Consider the following 20,591-nt stretch of genomic DNA (forward strand, 5'->3'; position numbering starts at 1 on the left):
TTTTGGAGACAGAGTCTCACCCTGTTGTCCAGGCTGGAGTGCAGTGGCACGATCTTGGCTCACTGCAGCCTCTGCCTCCTGGGTTCAAGCGATTCTCATGCCTCAGCCTCCGAGTAGCTGGGACTACAGGCACACGCCACCACACCTGGCTATTTTTTTTTTTTTTTTTTTTTAGACGGAGTCTCGCTATGTGGCCCAGGCTGGAGTTCAGTGGCATGATCTCTGCTCACTGCAAACTCTGGCTCCTGGGTTCACGCCATTCTCCTGCCTCAGCCTCCCTAGTAGCTGGGACTACAGGCACCCACCACCACGCTTGGCTAATTTTTTGTATTTTTAGTGGAGATGGGGTTTCACCATGTTAGCCAGGATGGTCTCGATCTCCTGACCTTGTGGTCCGCCCGCCTCGGCCTCCCAAAGTGCTGGGATTACAGGTGTGAGCCCCCGTGCCTGGCCTCACTTTGGGATTTAAAAAAAATTATTTGTAGCGACAGCCTCTCTCTGTTTCTTATGCTGGTCTCAAACTCCGGGCCTCAAGTATGTTCTGGCCTCAGCCTCCTAAAGTGCTGGGTGTTGGTTTTTTGTTTTGTTTTGTTTTCTTTTTTTGAGATGGAGTCTCGCTCTGTCGCCCAGGCTGGAGTGCAGTGGCGCGATCTCGGCTCACTGCAAGCTCCCACTCCTGGGTTCACGCCATTCTCCTACCTCAGCCTCCCGAGTAGCTGGGACAACAGGCACCCACCACCACGCCAGCTAATTTTTTGTATTTTTAGTAGAGATAGGGTTTCACCTTGTTAGCCAGGATGGTCTCGATCTCCTGACCTCGAGATCTGCCCTCCTCGGCCTCCCAAAGTGCTGGGATTACAGGCGTGAGCCACCGCGCCCAGCCCAGGTGTTGGGCTTTTTTTTTTTTTTTTTTTTGAGACAGTGTCTTAACCATGTTGCCCAGGCTAATCTGGAACTCCTGGACTCAAGCTATCTTCCTGCCTTGGCCTTCCAAAGTGCTAGGTTTGCAGGCGTGAGATACTGTGCCCAGCCTGTTTGAGATAGGATCTCGCCCTGTTGCCCAGCTAGCATGCAGCGGTGTGATCATAGTTCACTGCAACCTTGAACTCCTGGACTCAAACGATCCTCCTACGACAGCCTCTTGAGTAGCTAGGACTGTAGGTGCACGCCACTACGCCCAACTAATTTTTTTTTCTTTTTTGTAGAGACTGGGTCTCGGCTGGGCGTGGTGGCCCACGCCTGTAATCCTAGCACTTTGGGAGGTGGGCGGATCATGAGGTCAAGAGATCGAGACCATCCTGGCTAACGTGGTGAAACCCCCATCTACTAAAAATACAAAAAATTAGCCTGGCGTGGTGGCACGTGCCTGTAGTCCCAGCTACTTGGGCGGCTGAGGCAGGAGAATGCTTGAACCAGGGAGGCAGAGGTTGCAGTGAGCCGAGATCATGCCACTGCACTCCAGCCTGGGCGACAGAGCAAGACTTTGTCTCAAAAACAAAAAAAAAAAGAGAGAGAGAGACTGGGTCTCTCTGTGTTGGCCAGATTGGTCTCAAATTCCTGGCTTCAAGTAATCCTCCTACCTCAGCCTCCCAAAGTGCTGGAATTATAGGCCTGAACCTCGGCACCCAGCCTGGTTTGTTTTTGTTTTATTCTTTTCTGGTTTTTATGTGGGTTATCCCCTTGTATGAGGACCTGCAGCCATGCCATATCCTGAAACGCTTGGCAACAGAAACTGACCTACATGGTCTTCACGTTTGGTTGATAAAAATCAACTGGTGATATCCCAAATACATCCCTTGTAAGTTAGAATTAGTTGGAGGAAAAGCTTCCAGTGGGCCCCACCAGGCTCCTCTTCTGCTGGCACTTGCTCCTCCTGGGCACAAGGCTCCCTTTGCTTGGCCATCTGGATTCTAAACCTGAGAAAGGTGCCCAGAATCCCTGGCAGCTGTGGGCTCTACTCAGCACTCGATCAGTTGTCTGCGTTCAGGTAGAGAGACGCAAAGGAAGAGTGTTCTGGAAAGCTCTGGAAGAGTCTGGTTTTGACTAGTGTCTCTGTCCTCTCACTTAGGTCGCTGAGATTACGGGTGTTGTGGAAACCGCCAAAGTTTACCAACTAGGCGGCACCAGAACAAACAAAGGGCTGCAACTACGGTAGGAGGCACTTGTGGGGCAGCTTCTGCTTCCATTTCAAACAGGCACTGGCTTTGGGGGCTGTTATTCTCTCTGTGTGATGTTCCTTGTTACCATGAACTCTATGTATGCAATCCCCACAAGGTACACTTAGAGGGAGACTTGTATTCCATCTTTGTCTACAGGGAAGGTAGGATATTCTCTCCTCTAGAGGGAACCAAATATATGAAGGGGTAGGACACAGAGAAAGGAAATGTCGGGTTGTGAGAGACCCTCCCAGAGCCTCGCTGGCATTTCCTTGGCAAGCATGGCCAAGAGGCTTGCTTCTGGTTCTGGCTCCATCTCATAACCTCATCTGTGACAAGAAAGATCATTTTTATGGACTTCATTTCCTCTTCAATACAATGAAAGTGTCATTCACTCAGCAAATATTTACCGAATGTACAGTGTGCCAGGCACTGCTCTAGGTGCCATCATAGTGCACTGCAGCTTGGAACTCCTGGGCTCAGGTGATCCTCCCACCTCAGTCTTGTGAGGAGCTGCGACCACAGGCATGTACGCCTGTCCCAGGCACTGTTGCATATTGTTGATATTGACTGTAATGGATTTTATTGTAAATTGACTTTTGAAGCACTGACCAAGCCCATTTGGTTTCCAGTGCTAGCTTTGGGATCTCAATCTTGGCAGCTCATTAAAACAGCCTGGGATCATTTTATAGGGTAGCTAGGATTGAGAACCACTGCAATAGGTATATATAGGTGGTACATAGTCTGGTAAGGTTGCTTTGCTTGTACTACAGTCAACATGCACATTTCTTGGAGATGCTGTCTCTCTTTTATGTAGGCATGGCAATGACCAACGCGTGTTCCGTTTAGAGTTTGTCTCAAACCAAGAATTCACCGAAAGTGAGTTTATGAAGTGGAAAGAAGCGGTACGTGGCTAGAGATTACCTAGCAGTTGTTCGTGCACGTTGAGAAAATATCTTTCCAAAATCCCTTACTAATAATCTTTTATCGTGTTTTTGATCCAGATGTTCTCTGCTGGCATGCAGTTGCCCACTCTAGATGAAATCAATAAAAAGGAGTTATCTATTAAAGAAGCTCTTAATTATAAATTCAATGATCAGGACATTGAAGAGGTAAGAAACCTGGTGCCCCAGAGCCCGGAGGTTCATCAAGAACCAGTATTGAGAGAAGAACATGATTCTCTTTTATTTCACTATATCTTGACATTTTTAGCTATGCATGAAAATGAGGGAGTACTAATATTACTACCTTATTATTTATAGTTCATCAAGCTTTTTTCTATACATTCTCTTGTCCGGATGAGGCTAACATAGACTGAAGTGTATTCAGAGTTCAGATGAGACAACAAATGAGGCTACATACACTAAAGTGTATTTAGGGTTCAGGGATCTGTATTCTGCTAGGCTTGATCCTTCAAGAGTTTTCCTTCTCTAAAACATCTTGGTAAAATTATTTGATCTCTGTTCTCTTGGACAGTGGCTAGCCTTACACTACCAGGCCCTTGGGCTGCTGTTTCTTGGTGCATGTTCCTTCAGACTGTCCCAGAAGAATCTCCGTGACCCAGGAAGCAGCATAGTATCCCTTGGAAATGAACCCGCTCTCTCTCTCTCTGGGGCATGACACTGCTATAGGAAGAACAGCCCCCTTGTAACTAGCTGTTTGCATCCAAAATGGGCTTACTTAGCCTGTCTACAAAAATAGCTTAGGAATACCTCACTGCTGGTATCTCCTCTCTGGTACAGATTGTAAAAGAGAAAGAAAGGTTCAGAAAAGCTCCACCCAACTATGCTATGAAGAAGACTCAGCTACTGAAGGAAAAGGTAAGGAGTTGTACTCGAGCCTCTTTCCTCATCCTGTAAGGAGATGTGGAAATCAAACTTGTTCGTCCTCTGCCAAGTTAGCGGTGGCAGGATTGGGAGAAAATTCTGGGCTCGATCGTAAGCAACACAGTGTGTTCTTGGCACCTGGGCAACGTTCCTTGGCCATTTTCCATTCCCTAAATTCAAAGTGATCTTCTGCATGCCAGTCTTCTTACTTTCTAGTCACTTCAGTTTCCTGTGTAATAAAATAGACCCTGGGGTGGTATTTAACATTGAGTCTGAACAGACAGATGACACTGTGGCTGGTGATTTTCCATTCTTCACATTGGGTTGGGGTGGGCCTTGTTATGGTGGTTTAGCCACCCTATGAGGCCTGGGGTTCTACTGCCACCAGGGACCCACAGCCAGGTAGTTGTATGGGAAGGTGTTCCCCATTGTACCGTGCACTACTATAATATAAATTATATCTTGTATTTGTAAAGTACTTATACAATATTCTTCCACATCTCCTGTCCTTTTTTCACCACATGAGATATCTTTGCCTGTGCTGGAAGTAAGGGGATACTTGATATGGAGTCAGTTGTATGTAGCCAAGAACTCACTCACACATCTCTCTGTGTGTAGGCCATGGCTGAGGACCTGGGGGATCAGGACAAGGCCAAACAAATCCAAGATCAACTGAATGAGCTGGAGGAACGGGCAGAGGCCCTGGACCGCCAGCGGACCAAGAACATATCCGCTATCAGGTGTGTTATGGAGCCTATTTTTGGCCCACAGACCTTGGCCAAAATTATCAGGCAAGCCTGTGGCCTGTACACCCTGTGCTGCACTGACCCCATAGATATCTGGGTTCAGGGCTCAGTGGTTCCCTCCCTCCCTTGTTTCACAGCCACTGACTCATCCCTCTTACTCACCCCACAGTTACATCAACCAGCGGAACCGGGAGTGGAACATTGTAGAGTCTGAGAAGGCCCTTGTGGTAAGAAAACTTTATCTGAATCACTAAAACAAAGTTAATTAATAAACCATGACATCTTTTCTACATCTTGCCTAAGTTTATTTTTTAATTATTGAAATAACATAGGCACTTAACATATACACACTCTCTCTGTATGTCCACGTACATCGATATAATTTATTCATAATGAAAAGCAGCAGTTTTCTGCCCTGTCCTACCTCTTCCCATCCTTAGATTCTACTCCACAGGTATTTTTTTTCTCAATTTCTGTTTCTTGGTTGTTTTCCCCATATCTACTCTGGTATTCTTGAAGGGAAAAGGATAATATGCTGGGTGCGGTGTCTCACGCCTGTAATCCCAGCACTTTGGGAGGCCAAGGCGGGTGGGTCACCTGGGGTCAGGAGTTTGAAACCAGCCTGTCCAACGTGACAAAACCCTGTCTCTCCTAAAAATACAAAACTGAGCCGGACATGGTGGTGCCCGCCTGTAATCCCAGCTACTTGGGAGGCTGAGGCACGAGAATCACTTGAACCTGGGATGCGGAGGTTGCAGTGAGCTGTCGGGCCACTGCACTTTAGCCTGGGCAAGAGATTGAGAATCCATTTTAAAAATAAAAAAAATTAGCCGGGCACGGTGGCTTACGCCTGTAATCCCAGCACTTTGGGAGGCTGAGGTGGGTGGATCACCTGAGGTCAGGAGTTTGAGACCAGCCTGGCCAACATGGCGAAACCCTGTCTCTACTAAAAATAAAAAAATTAGCTGGGTGTGGTGGCTTGCACCTGTAGTCCCAGCTGCTGGAGGCTGAGGCAGGAGAATCACTTGAACCTGAGAGGCAGGGTTGCAGTGAGCTGAGATTCCGCCACTGCACTTCAGCCTAGGTGACAGAGCGAGAGTCTATCTCAAAAAAAAAAATTAAAAAAAAAAAAAAAAGGAAAAGGATAATAGCTTTTTTTTTTTTTTTTCAGTCCCGTGCAAAGACTTATTTGCCTGTGAGCTTATGGTGAATGAGAGGAGGGGGATGGAGGTACAGTTGTGTGGTGCATGCTTTCTGTTTCAGGCTGAAAGTCACAACATGAAAAACCAACAGATGGATCCGTTTACTCGGCGGCAGTGCAAGCCTACCATCGTTTCTAATGTGAGTGTCGAAAGAGGACGTTTTAGTCAGGACCTAGATTCTGGGACACAAAATGAGTTCCATTAGGAAATTAATAACGAAGTTAAAAATAATGTTTTCTTAGCTGGGATTTGCTTGTCTGGAGCTCTTGGGTCTGGATACTTCCTTTTTTATCTTGCTATAGGGCATATAGGTAGTGAAAACGTGGCATGGATTTATAAAAACCTAGTGACTGATCCTCCTGTATCAGGGTGGGTTTACAGTGCAGCAGACATTAGTAATGTATCCCTTAGCTAGGGCCTGGCTGGGCTGGGCTTGGCTTTCAAGCTTGTAATTGCCTTTGAGGAAAACCCCACTAGCTGCTGATGGGTCGGCTGTGGTGCTTGTGATGTTAGTTTGGTAGGTGGGAAAGAATCTGGCAGTAGGACTCTGTCAGTGTCAAACAATCTCTAAAATGAGTTATTTTCTCTCTCAGTCCAGAGACCCAGCTGTTCAAGCTGCCATCTTGGCCCAGCTGAATGCAAAATACGGTTCTGGAGTGTTACCAGATGCTCCAAAGGAAATGAGCAAGGCAAGTGTGGTACCACCCTGTTGCCTGCTGAGTGAGGCTGCTGGCTGAGACACCGAACAAGTACCTTGTCTAGTTTGGGCTTGATTTTTCCACCTTGAGGAACAGGGAGTCCCTCTTGGAGTCCCTTCTCCATCTCAGTTATTTACAGATATAATCAACAGACAACTTTAATTCCAAACCTAACACCACTACTTACCTAGGGCCTTGACTATGTCCTTCGGCAGCTGGCTTCTAGCCCTCAGCATCCCCTTTTCTCCTGTGTAAAATGAGGGTACTACTATATACCCTGCCAGCTTCACAGGAGGAGAGATAACATACAAAGATCAGACATTGTAAAAGTGAAAGCTCGTTGAAAATGGAACATTTAAAAGCAGTTTTCTTGCTGGGCGCAGTGGCTCAGGCCTGTAATCCCAGCACTTTGGGAGGCGGAGGTGGGCGGATCACCTGAGGTCAGGAGTTCGAGACCAGCCTGGCCAACATGGTAGAACCCCGTCTCTACTAAAAATAGAAAGAAAATTAGCTGGGCGTGGTGGCAGGTTCCTATAATCCCAGCTACTGAGGAGGCTGAGGCAGGAGAATTGCGTGAACCTGGGACGGGGAGGTTGCAGTTAGCCAAGATTGCCCCATTGTACTCCAGCCTAGGTGACAAGAGCGAGACTCCCATCTCAAAAAAAAAAAAAAAAAAAAAAAAGTAGTTTTCCATCCAAGTTAAGTCTTTTCCTGTTGGAGTTTAACTGGTCTCAGGACTTCTGAAATCTTAGGTCAGGAAGTGACCCGTTGTCTTAAGCCCACCCTTTCTATACTCATACCACAGACACAAGCCTGCCCTCTTCTCTGTGCTTTTAGCCTTCAGGAGAGAAAGCTCTTTGTCTGTGGCCTCCCTCTGAGAGAAGGAATCAGAAAGGGGCCTTAGTAGGAAAATCTAATGAACTCAAATAAGAGCTTTGTACCGTTAGTGGCTGCTGCTGCTTGAAATCCACTTGCATTTATGCTCTTACCATTAGTTTTCCTCTTTACATTCCAGGGTCAAGGCAAAGATAAAGATTTGAATTCTAAGTCAGCCAGTGACCTCTCAGAAGATCTGTTCAAAGTACACGATTTTGATGTGAAGATTGACTTACAAGTTCCCAGCTCAGGTATGTGAGGGTGGGGCAGGTGGTGAGGGCTGAGAACCAGATGGATCCATGGTTTTCTGGGGCAACAAGGAAGCCCACTTTTAGGGAAGAAAGGGGAATGTTGGCTCATCAGCATCCACAGGCCAGGCCAAGACGGGCTGCGGGTATGGTGAGAGGGAACAGGGCCACAGTCAGGAGGCTGCCTGCAGGAGTGCAGCACAGGACTAAGAGGACTTTGTTAGACCTCAGCTGCCAATTTGCTCTTCTTTCCCACAGAGTCAAAGGCTTTAGCCATCACCTCCAAGGCTCCGCCAGCCAAGGATGGGGCTCCAAGGAGATCTCTGAACTTGGAAGACTACAAAAAACGACGAGGGCTTATTTGAGCACACCCAGCCTGCTGCTTCTGACCCTGCATGCCCCATCGCAGCGTCCCACCTTTCCTCCTTTCCTTTGATTTAGCCTCTTTGGGCTGGAGCAGCTGTTGAACTGGGAAGAGACTCTAAACTGCCAGTCATCTGTAATATAAACCATTTGCTGTATAGACCTCCCTTGTTTGCACACCATCTCCCACCAGCCTCCCCTCCCCCAGGGCCCCACTCAGTGTGGGCCTGGGCTCTCTTGGGCTTTATCCATGTCTTTAGATTTGTGTTTGCCTTTTGTTTTTTTAACCGCGCAGTTCATTGGCCACTCTGCACGCATTCAGTATTACCATGGAGCTGGGAATCTTGCTGGAGCCCCTGGGGCAATAGCAGCAGCACCAGGCGGTCTCCTCTACAGACTGCCTTGGCCCACCCATTGAACATTCGGCACCTGACCTTGTGGAGGGAGCGGGATTGGGCACCTGCGGTCCTCCTTCCTCTCTTCATCTTTCTCTTCTGCCCTTCTTTTTGGAAGAAGGGGTTTCAAAACCAGTTTAGTTTCCAAAAAGTGTACATTTGTGGGGGGGTGTCTAATTTGAGAGCGAGAGTGTGTGTGTGTGTAAGTGTGTGGATTTTTTTATCATTTTTTTAAAATGCAGTACTCTTTGTATCAGTCTGTCATGGGTCTATAGCTGTTTCAGATTTTTTTCAGCTGTACTTGAGCATCTGAAACTGCAAGAAAGAAACTCATTAAATGTGATTCTTCTTACTAAACAGGCCTGACTGCTGTAGCTGTGTAACTTCCCCATTCCCACCTACTCTTCCCCATCCCTTCCCAACTTTGGAGAAAACTCCCCAGTTTAGCCCCCTGACCTGCAGGCTGTGTCCTGGCAGGTGTGGGAGGGAAGCCTATGGCCAGGTACCAGGGAGGGCAGTGAATGTCTTGCTCATCCCATGGGTACAGCCCACAGCTTCTTGGCTGAACGTAGAACTTATTTTTCTCACCCAGTATACCAGCCTCTTCCTAGTGATTCTGTTTTGCTGTTTTGGCAAGAATTACATTTTGTTTTTAAGAGAAATTTCTGAATATGAATGTGGAGAGCAAACACAAAAAGATTTAGGTTACACCAGGCACGGTAGCTCACGCCTGTAATCCCAGCACTTCGGGAGGCTGAGGCGGGTGAATCACCTGAGGTCAGGAGTTCAAGACCAGTCTGACTAACACGGTGAAACCCCATCTCTACTAAAACTACAAAACTTAGCCGGGCATGGTGGTGCACGCCTGTAATCCCAGCTACTCGGGGGGCTGAGACAGGAGAATCCATTGAACCTGGGAGGCAGAGGTTGTGGTGAGCCAAGATCATGCCACTGCACTCCAGTCTGGGTGACAGAGTGAGACTCCGTCTCAAAAGGATTTAGGTTGCAAATGTTTCAAGCATGTGCAGTTTTGTGTGTGTATACATATATATGGTCAGCATATATATTGTTGTGCAGCTAGGGCAAAGCCAGCAGAGGTGTGTGTATGTCTTTATGAAATGTTTGAAAAGAGATAAGCTGACTGCTTGATAATCATTCTCAGGTGTAAAGCTCCAAGTGTAAATAAAAGTGGCATTTAACAAATCTTTCAGAACAAAGTACAGCTGACTATATATACCAAGTGCTAAGCTAAAGGAACAGCTGAGAGCTCCGATCTCCACGAGAGACGAATCTAAAAGCTCTGCTTTGTACTTCCTCACCCTGCTTTCATACAAGGAAGGGGGACGATGGGAAATCATGGACTTGTAAGTTGTATTTAAACATAAAAATGAACTTGGTAACTTCTGGGTTTAGTAGAGCCTCAGTGTCGCTTTAACTTAGTTTACTTTTTTTTTTATTTTTAAAGCAGCAATGGATGGTTTTAAAGGAGTATTATGATTGTAAAATTGCTAAATATGACTGTAACACAGCTATGTAGTGGCTGTGACACAGTTCACTTGGGCAAAGGACTGGTGATGGACTCATTAAAATCATATATACTTGAATAGTCCATTGACCGAAACTCTTTATAGACTGTTGTGTAAATGTGGAATCACAGACTGTTAACATTGCCTGGACTTCAGCAGAGTCCTGGAGCTGCTGGGACCTCTCCTATCATGATGAACTTGGACTTTTTTTTGATTTCTGGTTTTAAAAAACATAAAATTATGGAATCCAGAGAATTCGCTGGAGTCATTCTGATCCACCATGTAGATCTGTATTTAGTATCATTTGGATTTGGAGAAGTGTTGATTACATTATGGCTGTGTAATAAAATTTTTATTAAAACTGCATCACACTGTAGCCACTTTGCCACCACCTCCCCACACGTAGCCGCGGAAACCCCCGCGAGATGTCAATGCACACAGCAGGGAGAAAAGCCAACCAAAGAAAACCGAAGGGTATCTTTCCACCCGAGTAGCCTCTGTAGCGATTGGGACCAAGACTAAGGACTTGTCTCCAATCTCAGCTGAGGCAGTGCCTCTCAACCAAGATCTTGGCCAGGCATTAAGACATTGGCTTTGTCCTACCAACTAGGATTTCTTGGTGGTTCACACTGTTTCTTGTGCTGGGGAATTGCCTCAGTGGGCCCCTCCTCCCTCCACAGTGTAGTTTCAGTGTTGAAGGGTGCAGCACCCAAGGTTGTTTTTATGCATTTTTTCAGTTCCTTCCAAGAAGCAAAAAGGCCAGTGTCCATCTGCCTAGTTCATAATGTTTATAGGTCTGTTTGTCTGTCTTGCTTCTGGCAGGTGTAGGGAAAGTCTACTGCCTGCCACTCACTTCAAAAAGAATGTTTTTGCTTTTGTGTAAGTCCTGACTTGTCACCCAAACTGTACCAATATTGTAAATAAACATTATGCCGTTTTAACAAAGGGATCAGATTGAGTCTAAGGATTGCATCCTGAGTGGCAACTCCTAAAGCCATGTTTTGAAAATCCAAGAGAGCCTCTCTTGCTCCTTTTCCTTCTTCTCAGCCCTGTGCCCACAAAAGTGAAAGTGGCTGTTGTCAACTCTTTAGCAGCCTGGTTCCCCGGAAGCCTCTCTGGTAGGGTAGTTGCCTAGACCCAAGGAAACCTCCAGTTGTCCTGGCTTACTTCCTGTCTTGGTAAGAGACCAATAAGCTTTAACAGAGCTAAGTAGACCCCTGATGTATTGCCTAACCCTAGTGAGAATCTGGGCCTTTCAACCTTTTTTTTAGCTGGGGTCTCTGCTGTCTAGGCTGGAGTGCAGTGGTGTAATCACAGCTCACTGCAGTCTCAACCTCCCGGGCTCAAGTGATCCTCCCACCTCACCATTCCAAGTAGCTGGGACTACAGTCATGCATCATCACACACAGCTAATTTTTAAATTTTCTGTTGAGACGGAATATTGCTATGTTGCCCAGGCTGGTCTTGAACTCCTGGCCTCGAGTGATCCTCCCGCCTCAGCCTCCCAAAATGCTGGGATTGCAGGCATGAGCCACTGTGCTCACCTCCTTTCAACTTTAAATTGGCCTAGGCACAGTTTCTTTGCTCTTCTTTTTTCTGGCTATCATGAGGTTGAAGGGGGTGCCCAGGGGCCATGAGTGTGGCTATGGAGGAAACACTGATCTTCCTTCATCCCCACCACCCTCATGCTGGGGAGGTCTATAGGCCTCCCCACACCCAGTGCCTGAGGCTGTCTCCAACCTCTTTGAACACATTTTAGCTAGGAAGCAAGAAGATCCTGGATCTTCTACACCCTTTAAGAAGGCAAGGGATGGCAATCACAGTGGTAAGAGCCACGTCCAAGACTGCTGGTGGTGGAGAGGTTGCTTACCCTGCAAGTGCGTCCAATGAGGTTTTCTCCAACTCCCTAGGACTCCCACTACCTAACTGTTGGGAGCAGTGGGACCTAGAGAGCAGGGGTTCTGGGCAGACGACAACATAGCTTGCTTATCTTCCAGGATTTGGGTGCTGTGGGGCAGCCACTTGCTACCTATCTCTGAGAAGCAAGAAAGACCACCTGGGGTGCAAGTGGAGAGAAGAAGGGTGCTGGTTTGGTCAACCTAATCTCCCTGGCCATGTTTTTCCAGAAGGGAGACTCTTCCTTCAGTAATTATAATGTGGCTGTGATCCAGCAGCCTTAGGAAGCCATCAACTCCCAGCTCAAAATTTTTTCACGATTTCCCTGACTTAAGTGGGGACTGCTGAGCTCCCTTGGCAAGGAGAGTGTTAAGGAGCTGAAGGGAATGGCAGTGCTAAGACAGGGCCAAAAGGCAGCCTGGCTTCTCTAAGGTTCCACAGGCCAGCCCCAGGGGACATGGAGATACGGCTTTTAAGCACTGGAGCATAGATAGGCATGTCTAGGGCTTCTAGACCATGCTCAGGATCCAAGGGAGGGCCAAGAGCCAAAAGGCACCCAGGCTCGGGAAAGCGTTCAGATCTCCGCTCTACCACTTGCTACTACCTAGGGCTGAGCTACTTAACGCCTTTGAGCCACAAGTTTTCCACCTTTCAAAAAACAACCTGTCTCCAGTAGGGGTCCAATAAATGCTGTTGTTAATGAGAGTGAAGCCGCTGGACCCGGGAGGAGAGGAACGGACCTCGGAGTGGGCTGATGGAGGGCGGAAGCACTGGGCATTGGGCAGGACCCAGAGACTCCACTTGGGGTGGGGGTGGGGAAAAAGAAACCCTGACTCCAGATGGAGGCTCCCACTGGGAGGCTCTGGGCTGGCCTAGGGATGCGTCCAGAGAAAGTGTGCTGCCTCTGGGCCAGGCCCTTGTTGCTGTCATTCTCCACAGGCCAACGCACACCACCTTTACTGACCAGGCTTCTGAAGGTGTTGAAAGCTTGCCACCTCGCCACCCTCCAGCTGGCCCCAACTGAGGCCCGACCTACCTACCACCCCCAAGAGTAGTGAATACTCAAAATAGTACCAAACCAGAAGGTAAGTGTAAAGAAGCACAACAAAGCTCTGACCCTTCCCATGATGATTACATCGATACTTCTTCAAAAGATAGATACTTTTGGGCCCTGTGCGATGGCTCCTGCCTGTAATCCCAGCACTTTGCAAGGCCGAGGAGGGAGGCTTGGGGCCAGGAGTTTGAGACCAACCTGGTCAACATAGCGAGACTCCATTTCTTTTTTTGAGATGGAGCCTCGTTCTGTCACCCAGGCTGGAGTGCAGTGGTGCAATCTCGGCTCACTGCAACTTCTGCCTCCGGGGTCCAAGCAATTCTTCTGCCTCAGCTTCCCAAGTAGCTGGGATTACAGGCATGTGCCACCATGCCTGGCTAATTTTTGTATTTTTAGTAGAGGTGAGGTTTTACCATGTTGGCCAGGCTGGTCTTGAACTCCTGACCTTGTGATCCTCCCGCCTTGGCCTCCCAAAGTGCTGGGATTACAGGCGTGAGCCACCACGCCCGGCCTCTATTTTTTTTTAATCGAATACTTTTGATTTTTTTTTCTCTTTTAGCCATGGATAGCCCTGCTTCGCTAAGCGCGTGCGATGCAGCACACCCCTTCACCTGGCAAGCCCGGAATGCACAGGTTGACTCCATCAATTTTGCCAGGAGAGCCCTTCGGCGCTCCCGGCGCGGTGTCTCCACCACCCCCCGCACCGGCCTGGGCACCACCCGTGTCCGCGCCAACGGTCCGCGCATCCCTCGTCCCGTGCGCCTCCCGCACCGTTAGCGTCCAGTCCACGCGGCAAGGGAGGAGGCGCGCGGCCGCTGCAGGCCGGCAGCCTCGGAGCCAGGGTCCCAGTGGCCTGGGGCCTGCACGCGTCTCCAGCCGCGGATCCCCCGGGGCGCGCACCTTGGGAGTTGCTAGCTGGACCCCGGCTCGCACGCGGCCCACGTGGAGACACATGGGCACTACGGTCCCAGACCCCGGGCCACTGCATGCTCTGTGGACTCGGTCCCCAGGCACACCCGAGGTGTGGAGGTCACACCTGCATGCGCAGTGCTCACAGATGGAATTAGGAGGCACCTCCCAAGCCCCGCCGCCCCCCGCCCCCCCACACGCCACCGTGACTACATGATGCAGGGACCCCCGACGACGTCCCAGGCATTTCTACAGTGGTCGCCTCCGCAAGCTAAGTCCCTGACCTCAGACCCTTCCTGTCCCCTTCGCCTCCCCTCGCACTGGGTGAGGTTCTGCGGGTTCTGAGTTCTGGAGAAGGAGGAGGATCACAGGAACACAGGCTCCTGAGTGGGATCGGAAACCTTGTTTCTGAAGTGTTGAGAGAGTATGTTCTTACCTGCGCACACATAGGTGTGGTGACACATTTTGTTCGTTTTAGACAAGAGTGACTCAGACTGTGGAAGGTCAATGAACACTGCTAGATCCTGAGCCCTGCTGAGGTAACCTTGCACCCATCCCTGGATATTCCCACAAAATCTAGTCCATCCATTTATGAGGTCAGAGATTGCCGGGAAGGAGGGGAAACCTACAGACCAGGAAAAGAGGCTGGGGCTGGGAGCTGAGGGCTCGCCCGTCAGGTGAAGACCCATTCACGCCTCTTTCCAAGAGAAAGGAGATCCTCACCTCTCTCCCATTCTCACGTGTCCACTGGGCTCTGGCCAGCCCTCCAGCACCCTCTCTGGTAGGCCCTGACAGAGAAGGACATTGAACCGACCAGAGGTGAGGAATGTTTTGGATGCAGGAAGCAGCTGTGAAACCAAAATTCCCAGCGCCCATATTGACAACCTCTTGGAAAGGGAGGGAAGGCAGCCACTGAGCATCCCAGGGCCTGTTTTCTTCTTGGGCCGTTTCTGGTTTCCTTCCTCCCTAAGACAATGAAAATGATACACTATCACTCCCGGAAACGGGCGGGGGCATCACAGGATCCACACATTCCTGTGTCCTTTGCACCTAGCACAATAGCAGCTGCTCCATGGAAGTGTGTGTGCTCTGTGAATGCATGAGTGAATCACAGGTATTGTCACAGAATAGTGGGGTCTTAGGGTCATAAAGTCCCTTGGAAGGGCACCAAGTCCCACAGTGCCTGTCTGGGAGTTGTTACTAGAATAAGACCTTGCACTACCGGGTCCAGTGGAACATGACAGCCCAACCCCCTCTCACTTCCCCACTCCTACCACACACACACACCCCACACACACTACACACCCCACACACACCACACACACATTACACACACCACACACACCACACACACACCTACCACACACAACACACACCACACCCACCACACACATCACACCCACACCACATACAACACACAACACACACATACCACACACGTGCACCACACATACATGCCATATACACCACAAACATAATCCCACACACACCACACATGCCACACACGACATGCCACACACACCACACACACACTAGAGAGGCTCTGCTCCTGCTGGAGAAGACTTGAAGTCTCCTCAAAGGAACAGATGCCCCATTCAGGAGCACAGGTCAAAGGCTGTGCCTTCCCTTCTCTCCCCAAGGTGAGAGGCCCTGCTTGTCATTTTAGGAAGCAGAAACCAGCACTGTGCCTGGCAGAGGGTGATGAGTGGTGATTTCGCTCCTGCCACTGGTGCTGCCCTGGGGATGGGGTAGAGGTGGGCACAACTATGAGGCAGGCTGGGGTGAGGACCCCAGAAACCCCTCACCTCACACATCCCATTTTCCAGGCCCTTTTTTCTTCCCTAGTTTCGTACCCAAGGGTGATGTTTCTCCAGGAGAGATGCAGCCCTCAGTCATGATAAATCCTGAAAATTTTTTTTTTTTTTTTGAGACGGGGTCTCTCAATCTGTTGCCCAGGCTGGAGGGCAATGGCTTGATCACAGCTGACTGTAGCCTCAACCTCCCTGGGCTCAGGTGATCCTCCCACCTCTTCCTCCTGAATACCTTGAACCACAGGCATGTGCCACCATGCTTGGCTAATTTTCTTATTTTTTGTAGAGATGGGTTTTGAGCATGTTGCTCAGGCTGGCCTCAAATTCCTAGGTTCAAGCGATCCTCTGGCCTGGGCCACCCAAAGTGCTAGGATTACAGGTACCAGTCACTGGGCCCGCCCCTGAAGGTCTTTGAGCGGGGTGAGGACTCAGGCACTTCAAGAAGCAGACCTCAGGCCATGCCTATAATCCCAGCATTTAGGGAGGCCCAGGTGGGCAGATCACCTGAGGTCAGGAGTTCAAGACCAGCCTGGCCAACATGGAGAAATCTCATCTCTATTAAAAATACAAAAATTAGCTGGGCATGGTGGCAGGTGCCTGTAATCCCAGCTACTCAAAAGCTGACACAGGAAATTTCCTGAACCCAGGAAGCAGAGGTTGCAGTGAGCTGAGATCACACCACTGCACTCCAGCCTTGGCAACAGAGCGAGACTCTGCCTCAAAAAAAAAAAAAAAAAAAGCAGACCTCTAGGGAACAGGAGGATCAACCAACTGAGATACCACAAGAAGATAGGTTCTGGCTGGGCACAGTGGCTCACGCCCATAATTCTAGCACTTTGGTAGGCCAAAGCAGGAGGATCGCTTGAGCCCAGGAATTCAAGACCAGCCTGGACATCAGAGTGAGATCCCTGTCTCTACAAAAAATTTAAAAATTGGCTGGGCATGGTGACACATGCCTCTGCCTGTGGTACCGGCTACTCAAGAGGCTAAGGCAGGAGGATCACTTAGGCTCAGGAAGTTGAGACCAAAGTGAGCCGTGATTGCGCCTCTGCACTCCAGCCTGGGTGACCGAGTGAGACCCTGAAAAGAGAAAAGGTTATCTGCTCAGACATGTATGCTGGCCTTGTGGCCAACGCAGAGAGACTCTCATGGCCTATCTCAGAACAGCCACCTAATGACCATCAAAACCTTGACACACTGGTGGGGTGCAATGGCTCATGCCTGTAATCCTAGCACTTTGGGAAGCTGAAGGAAGAAGACTGTTTGAGGCCAGGAGTTCAAGACTTGGGCAACATAGGGAGACTCCAACTCTACAAAAAGTTTTAAAAATTAGTTGAGCATGGTAGTGTGTGCCTGTGGTCCCACCTACTCAGGAGGCTGGGGCAGGAGGATCCCTTGAGCCCAGGAGGTGGAGGCTGCAGTGAGCCATGATGGCACACTCCAGCCTGGGTGACAGAGTGAGTGAGACTTTGTCAAAAAAAAAACAAAAAACCCAAAAACAAAAAACAACCTTGACACATTCCTCTACACACCAGTATCCCCCTTCTTTGTTGTTTATTTAATTTTTTAAAAACTTTCTCTGGCGGTCAGGAACAGTGGTTCACATCTGTAATCCCAGCACTTTGGGAGGCTGAGGCAGGCAGATCACCTGAGGTCAGGAGTTTGAGACCAGCCTGGCCAACGTGGTGAAGCCCTGTCTCTACTAAAAATACAAAAAATTAGCCAGGCGTGGTGGCACACACCTGTATTCCCAGCTACATGGGAGGCTAAGGCAGGAAAATTGCTTGAGCCAGCAGGTGGAGGTTGCAGTGAGCTGAGATCGTGCCACTGCACTTCATCCTGGGTGACAGAGCAAGACTCTCGCTCTCAAAAAAAAAAAAAAAAAAAAATTTATCTGGCCTGCTTAATGCTTAAGTGTTTGAACACCCCCACCATTTTTTTTTTTTTTTTTTTTTTGTAGCACTCAAGAGGCCATCTCTTCCACCTCCATGCTGGTCAGTCTGATTTTCTCCACATCCTTTCTATTCAAGCATCAAAGACTGGGGAAACTGAGTCATGAACAGATGTTCTAGGGTTTCAACATTTATTCCTGGAGGAAGAGCCTGTTGACCTCATCCTACAGCTATACAGGGACTCCCAGGCCTTGCCCCAAGACGTACCCTTATGTTTTCTGACTGTAGTAGGTGGGGGCAGACTCTGCCTTCAGAAGGAACTACAAGATGTTTCTTTGTTTTGAGATGGAGTCTGGCACTGTCACCTAGGCTCACTGCAACCTCTGCCTCCTGGGTTCAAGTGATTCTCCTGCCTCAGCCACCCAAGTATCTGGGATTACAGGTGCCCTCCACCATAACCAGCTAATCTTTGTATTTTTAGTAGAGACGGGATTTCACCATGTTGGCCAGGCTGGTCTCGAACTCCTGACCTCAGGTGACCCACCCACCTCAGCCTCCCAAAGTGCTGGGATTACAGGTGTGGGCCACTGCACCCCGCCAGGAAATACAAGATGTTAATGAAAGAAGTTGAGAACACAAGTGCCGGGCACGGTGGCTCACGCCTGTAATCCCAGCACTTTGGGAGGCCGAGGCGGGCGGATCATGAGTTCAGGAGATCGAGACTATCTTGCTTAACACGGTGAAACCCCGTCTCTACTAGAAAGACAAAAAATTAGCCAGGCGCGGTGGCAGGCGCCTGTAGTCTCAGCTACTCGGGAGGCTGAGGCAGGAGAATGGCGTCAACCCGGGAGGCGGAGCTTGCAGTCAGCCGAGATAGCGCCACTGCAGTCCCGCCTGGGTGAAAGAGCGAGACTCCGTCTCAAAAAAAAAAAAAAAAAAAAAAAAAAGAACATGAGCGAGGTGGCTCATGTCCATAATCCCAGTGCTTTGGGAGGCCTGGGTGGCTGGATCACCTGAGGTCAGGAGTTCGAGACCAGCCTGGCCAAAGTGGTGAAACCCCCTCTCTACTAAGAATACAAAAACTAGCCAGGCCTGGTGGCGAGCACCTGTAATCTCAGCTACTAGGGAGGCTGAGGCTAGAGAATCGCTTGAAGCCGGGAGGCAGAGGCTGCAGTGAGCCGAGATCATGCCATTGCACTCAAGCCTGGGCGACAAGAGTGCAGGAAGTCAGGGGACCTAGCCAGGATACACTGCCTTTTCCACCAACTAGCTGTGTGTCCTTAACCTCCCTGGTGGAGCCACTTAACCTCTTTGGTACTTCTGTAATGTGAATGAGGAGGATAGATGGATATAAGGCCCCTTATACTGCTCTAAGAATCTATGGGATTGGATTTCAGTTCAGCATCCATTTCTAGGTTTGCCCTCAACTTTCCAATGAGAGACACCTGGGCAGGTAGGGCAAAGAGCAATTCTCTGGATGCTGGTATAATAGACCTAAGGCTTGAGCAAGTGCCTAATACAAGAAGAAAAGGAACTGCCCCTTTTTCTTGGCAGCCAGGACAGAGACCCAGTGCCCAGCCTGCTTATACCTCCAACCCTGCCCATCCATCGCCTGACACACAGGAGTGCAGGACATGTTCTCGCCCCTCATTGCCCTCCCTACCTTTCCAGTTCTGGCAGTTCCTCGCAGGCTCTCCCCACCTTGGGTTTCCTCCCAGCCCCCTCTCTGAGGGCAGCACCTTCCCACATCCGCCACAGATCAGTGTAGCTGTGAAGGAGGCAGAGGAGTGAGTGTCTGAGACACGAGTGATCCAGGTCCTTCAAGCTGCAGAGTACATCCCTCACACACACACTCAGATTCCTCCAGACGGTTGTCCTAGAGAAGGTGGCAATGTGATTTCCCAGGTTCTCCATGAAGGGGTCAAGTATTCAAACTCCTCTATGCCCTTCTTCCTCTTACCCTTTCATTCCCTCTATTTCTCCTGCCTCTCTCATCGCCATTCTTACATTATTTTGCTTCCTTCCTCAGTTCTCCAGGATCTTCACCTATTTATTTATTTTGAGATAAGGTATGACTCTGTCACCCAGACTGCAGTGCAGTGGAATGTCATGGCTCTCTGCAGCCTCGACCTCCTGGGCTCAAACAATCCTCTCACCTCAGCCTCCTAAGTAGCTGAGACCACAGGTGCATGCCACCACGCCCAGCATTTTTTTTTTTTTTTTTTTTGAGACGAGTTACCACTCTGTTGCCCAGGCTAGAGTGTGGAGTGTGGTGGTGGAGTGAGGTGGTGATCTCAGCTCACTGCAGCCTCGACCTCCTGGGCTCAAGTTATCCTTCCACTTCAGCCTCTCCCTGAGTAGCTGGGACTACAAGTGCACACGACCACACCTGGCTAATATTCTGTATTTTTAGTAGAGACAGGGTTTTGCCATTTTGACCAGGCTGGTCTCGAACTCCTGGGATCAAGCTATCTGTCCGCCTTGCCTTCCCAAAGTGCTGGGGTTACAAGCGTGAGCCACTATGCTTTGCCGAAGATTCCTGTGTTCCCACTGAACCTTCCTCTTTCCTTCTCTTGGGCCATTCCTGAGCCCTGGCTGAGGGGAGAGAAGGGAAGGAAAGCCCCTCCTGCGGCCATCTCAGCATCCAAGACAATCCTTCTGGGGCTGTTCTGTCTCCAGGGCCCCAGCCATCCCCAGACACTGAGTGCCTGAGAGGGGACCCTCACTCCTCTCGCACTATGGTAAGATAGGAAACAGTGGCTTCTCCTCAAAGCAGCCTCGCCGGTCAGCTGACTACCAACATGGGAAGTGGCCGAAGATCCACATGGGATGACACTGATAAGCACTTTGCAGTGTCTGAAACTCTTAAACATCAGTGCTGTCTTCCTAGTTTTACAGACACAACTCTGTGGATTGGATGAGGTTTTTCTAAATGTACAAATGCAGAAATATACGGAGGGGGTAAAGGGACTGCCTACAAATCACATCTAGAG

General features: G+C 49.3%; 1 protein-coding gene across 5 annotated transcripts in view; it reads left to right on the forward strand.

Moving 5' to 3' along the window:
- The window catches only part of RTF1 (RTF1 homolog, Paf1/RNA polymerase II complex component), an 87,772-nt gene extending 77,370 nt beyond the window's left edge, over positions 1-10,402 (forward strand). For all 5 annotated transcript variants that reach the window (XM_063639104.1, XM_063639106.1, XM_055278759.2 and 2 more), the window contains 10 exons: positions 2,069-2,151; positions 2,974-3,061; positions 3,161-3,268; positions 3,899-3,976; positions 4,601-4,722; positions 4,898-4,955; positions 5,992-6,069; positions 6,524-6,619; positions 7,644-7,755; positions 8,011-10,402. In XM_063639104.1, coding sequence (XP_063495174.1) covers positions 2,069-2,151; positions 2,974-3,061; positions 3,161-3,268; positions 3,899-3,976; positions 4,601-4,722; positions 4,898-4,955; positions 5,992-6,069; positions 6,524-6,619; positions 7,644-7,755; positions 8,011-8,117 — 930 coding nt within the window. In that variant the 3' untranslated portion in view covers positions 8,118-10,402. The remainder of the gene's footprint in view (positions 1-2,068; positions 2,152-2,973; positions 3,062-3,160; positions 3,269-3,898; positions 3,977-4,600; positions 4,723-4,897; positions 4,956-5,991; positions 6,070-6,523; positions 6,620-7,643; positions 7,756-8,010) is intronic.
- Positions 10,403-20,591: the final 10,189 nt, after the last annotated feature.

This window comes from Symphalangus syndactylus, chromosome 5, assembly GCF_028878055.3.
Source record: "Symphalangus syndactylus isolate Jambi chromosome 5, NHGRI_mSymSyn1-v2.1_pri, whole genome shotgun sequence".
In the NCBI taxonomy this organism is placed as follows: Eukaryota; Metazoa; Chordata; class Mammalia; order Primates; family Hylobatidae; genus Symphalangus; species Symphalangus syndactylus.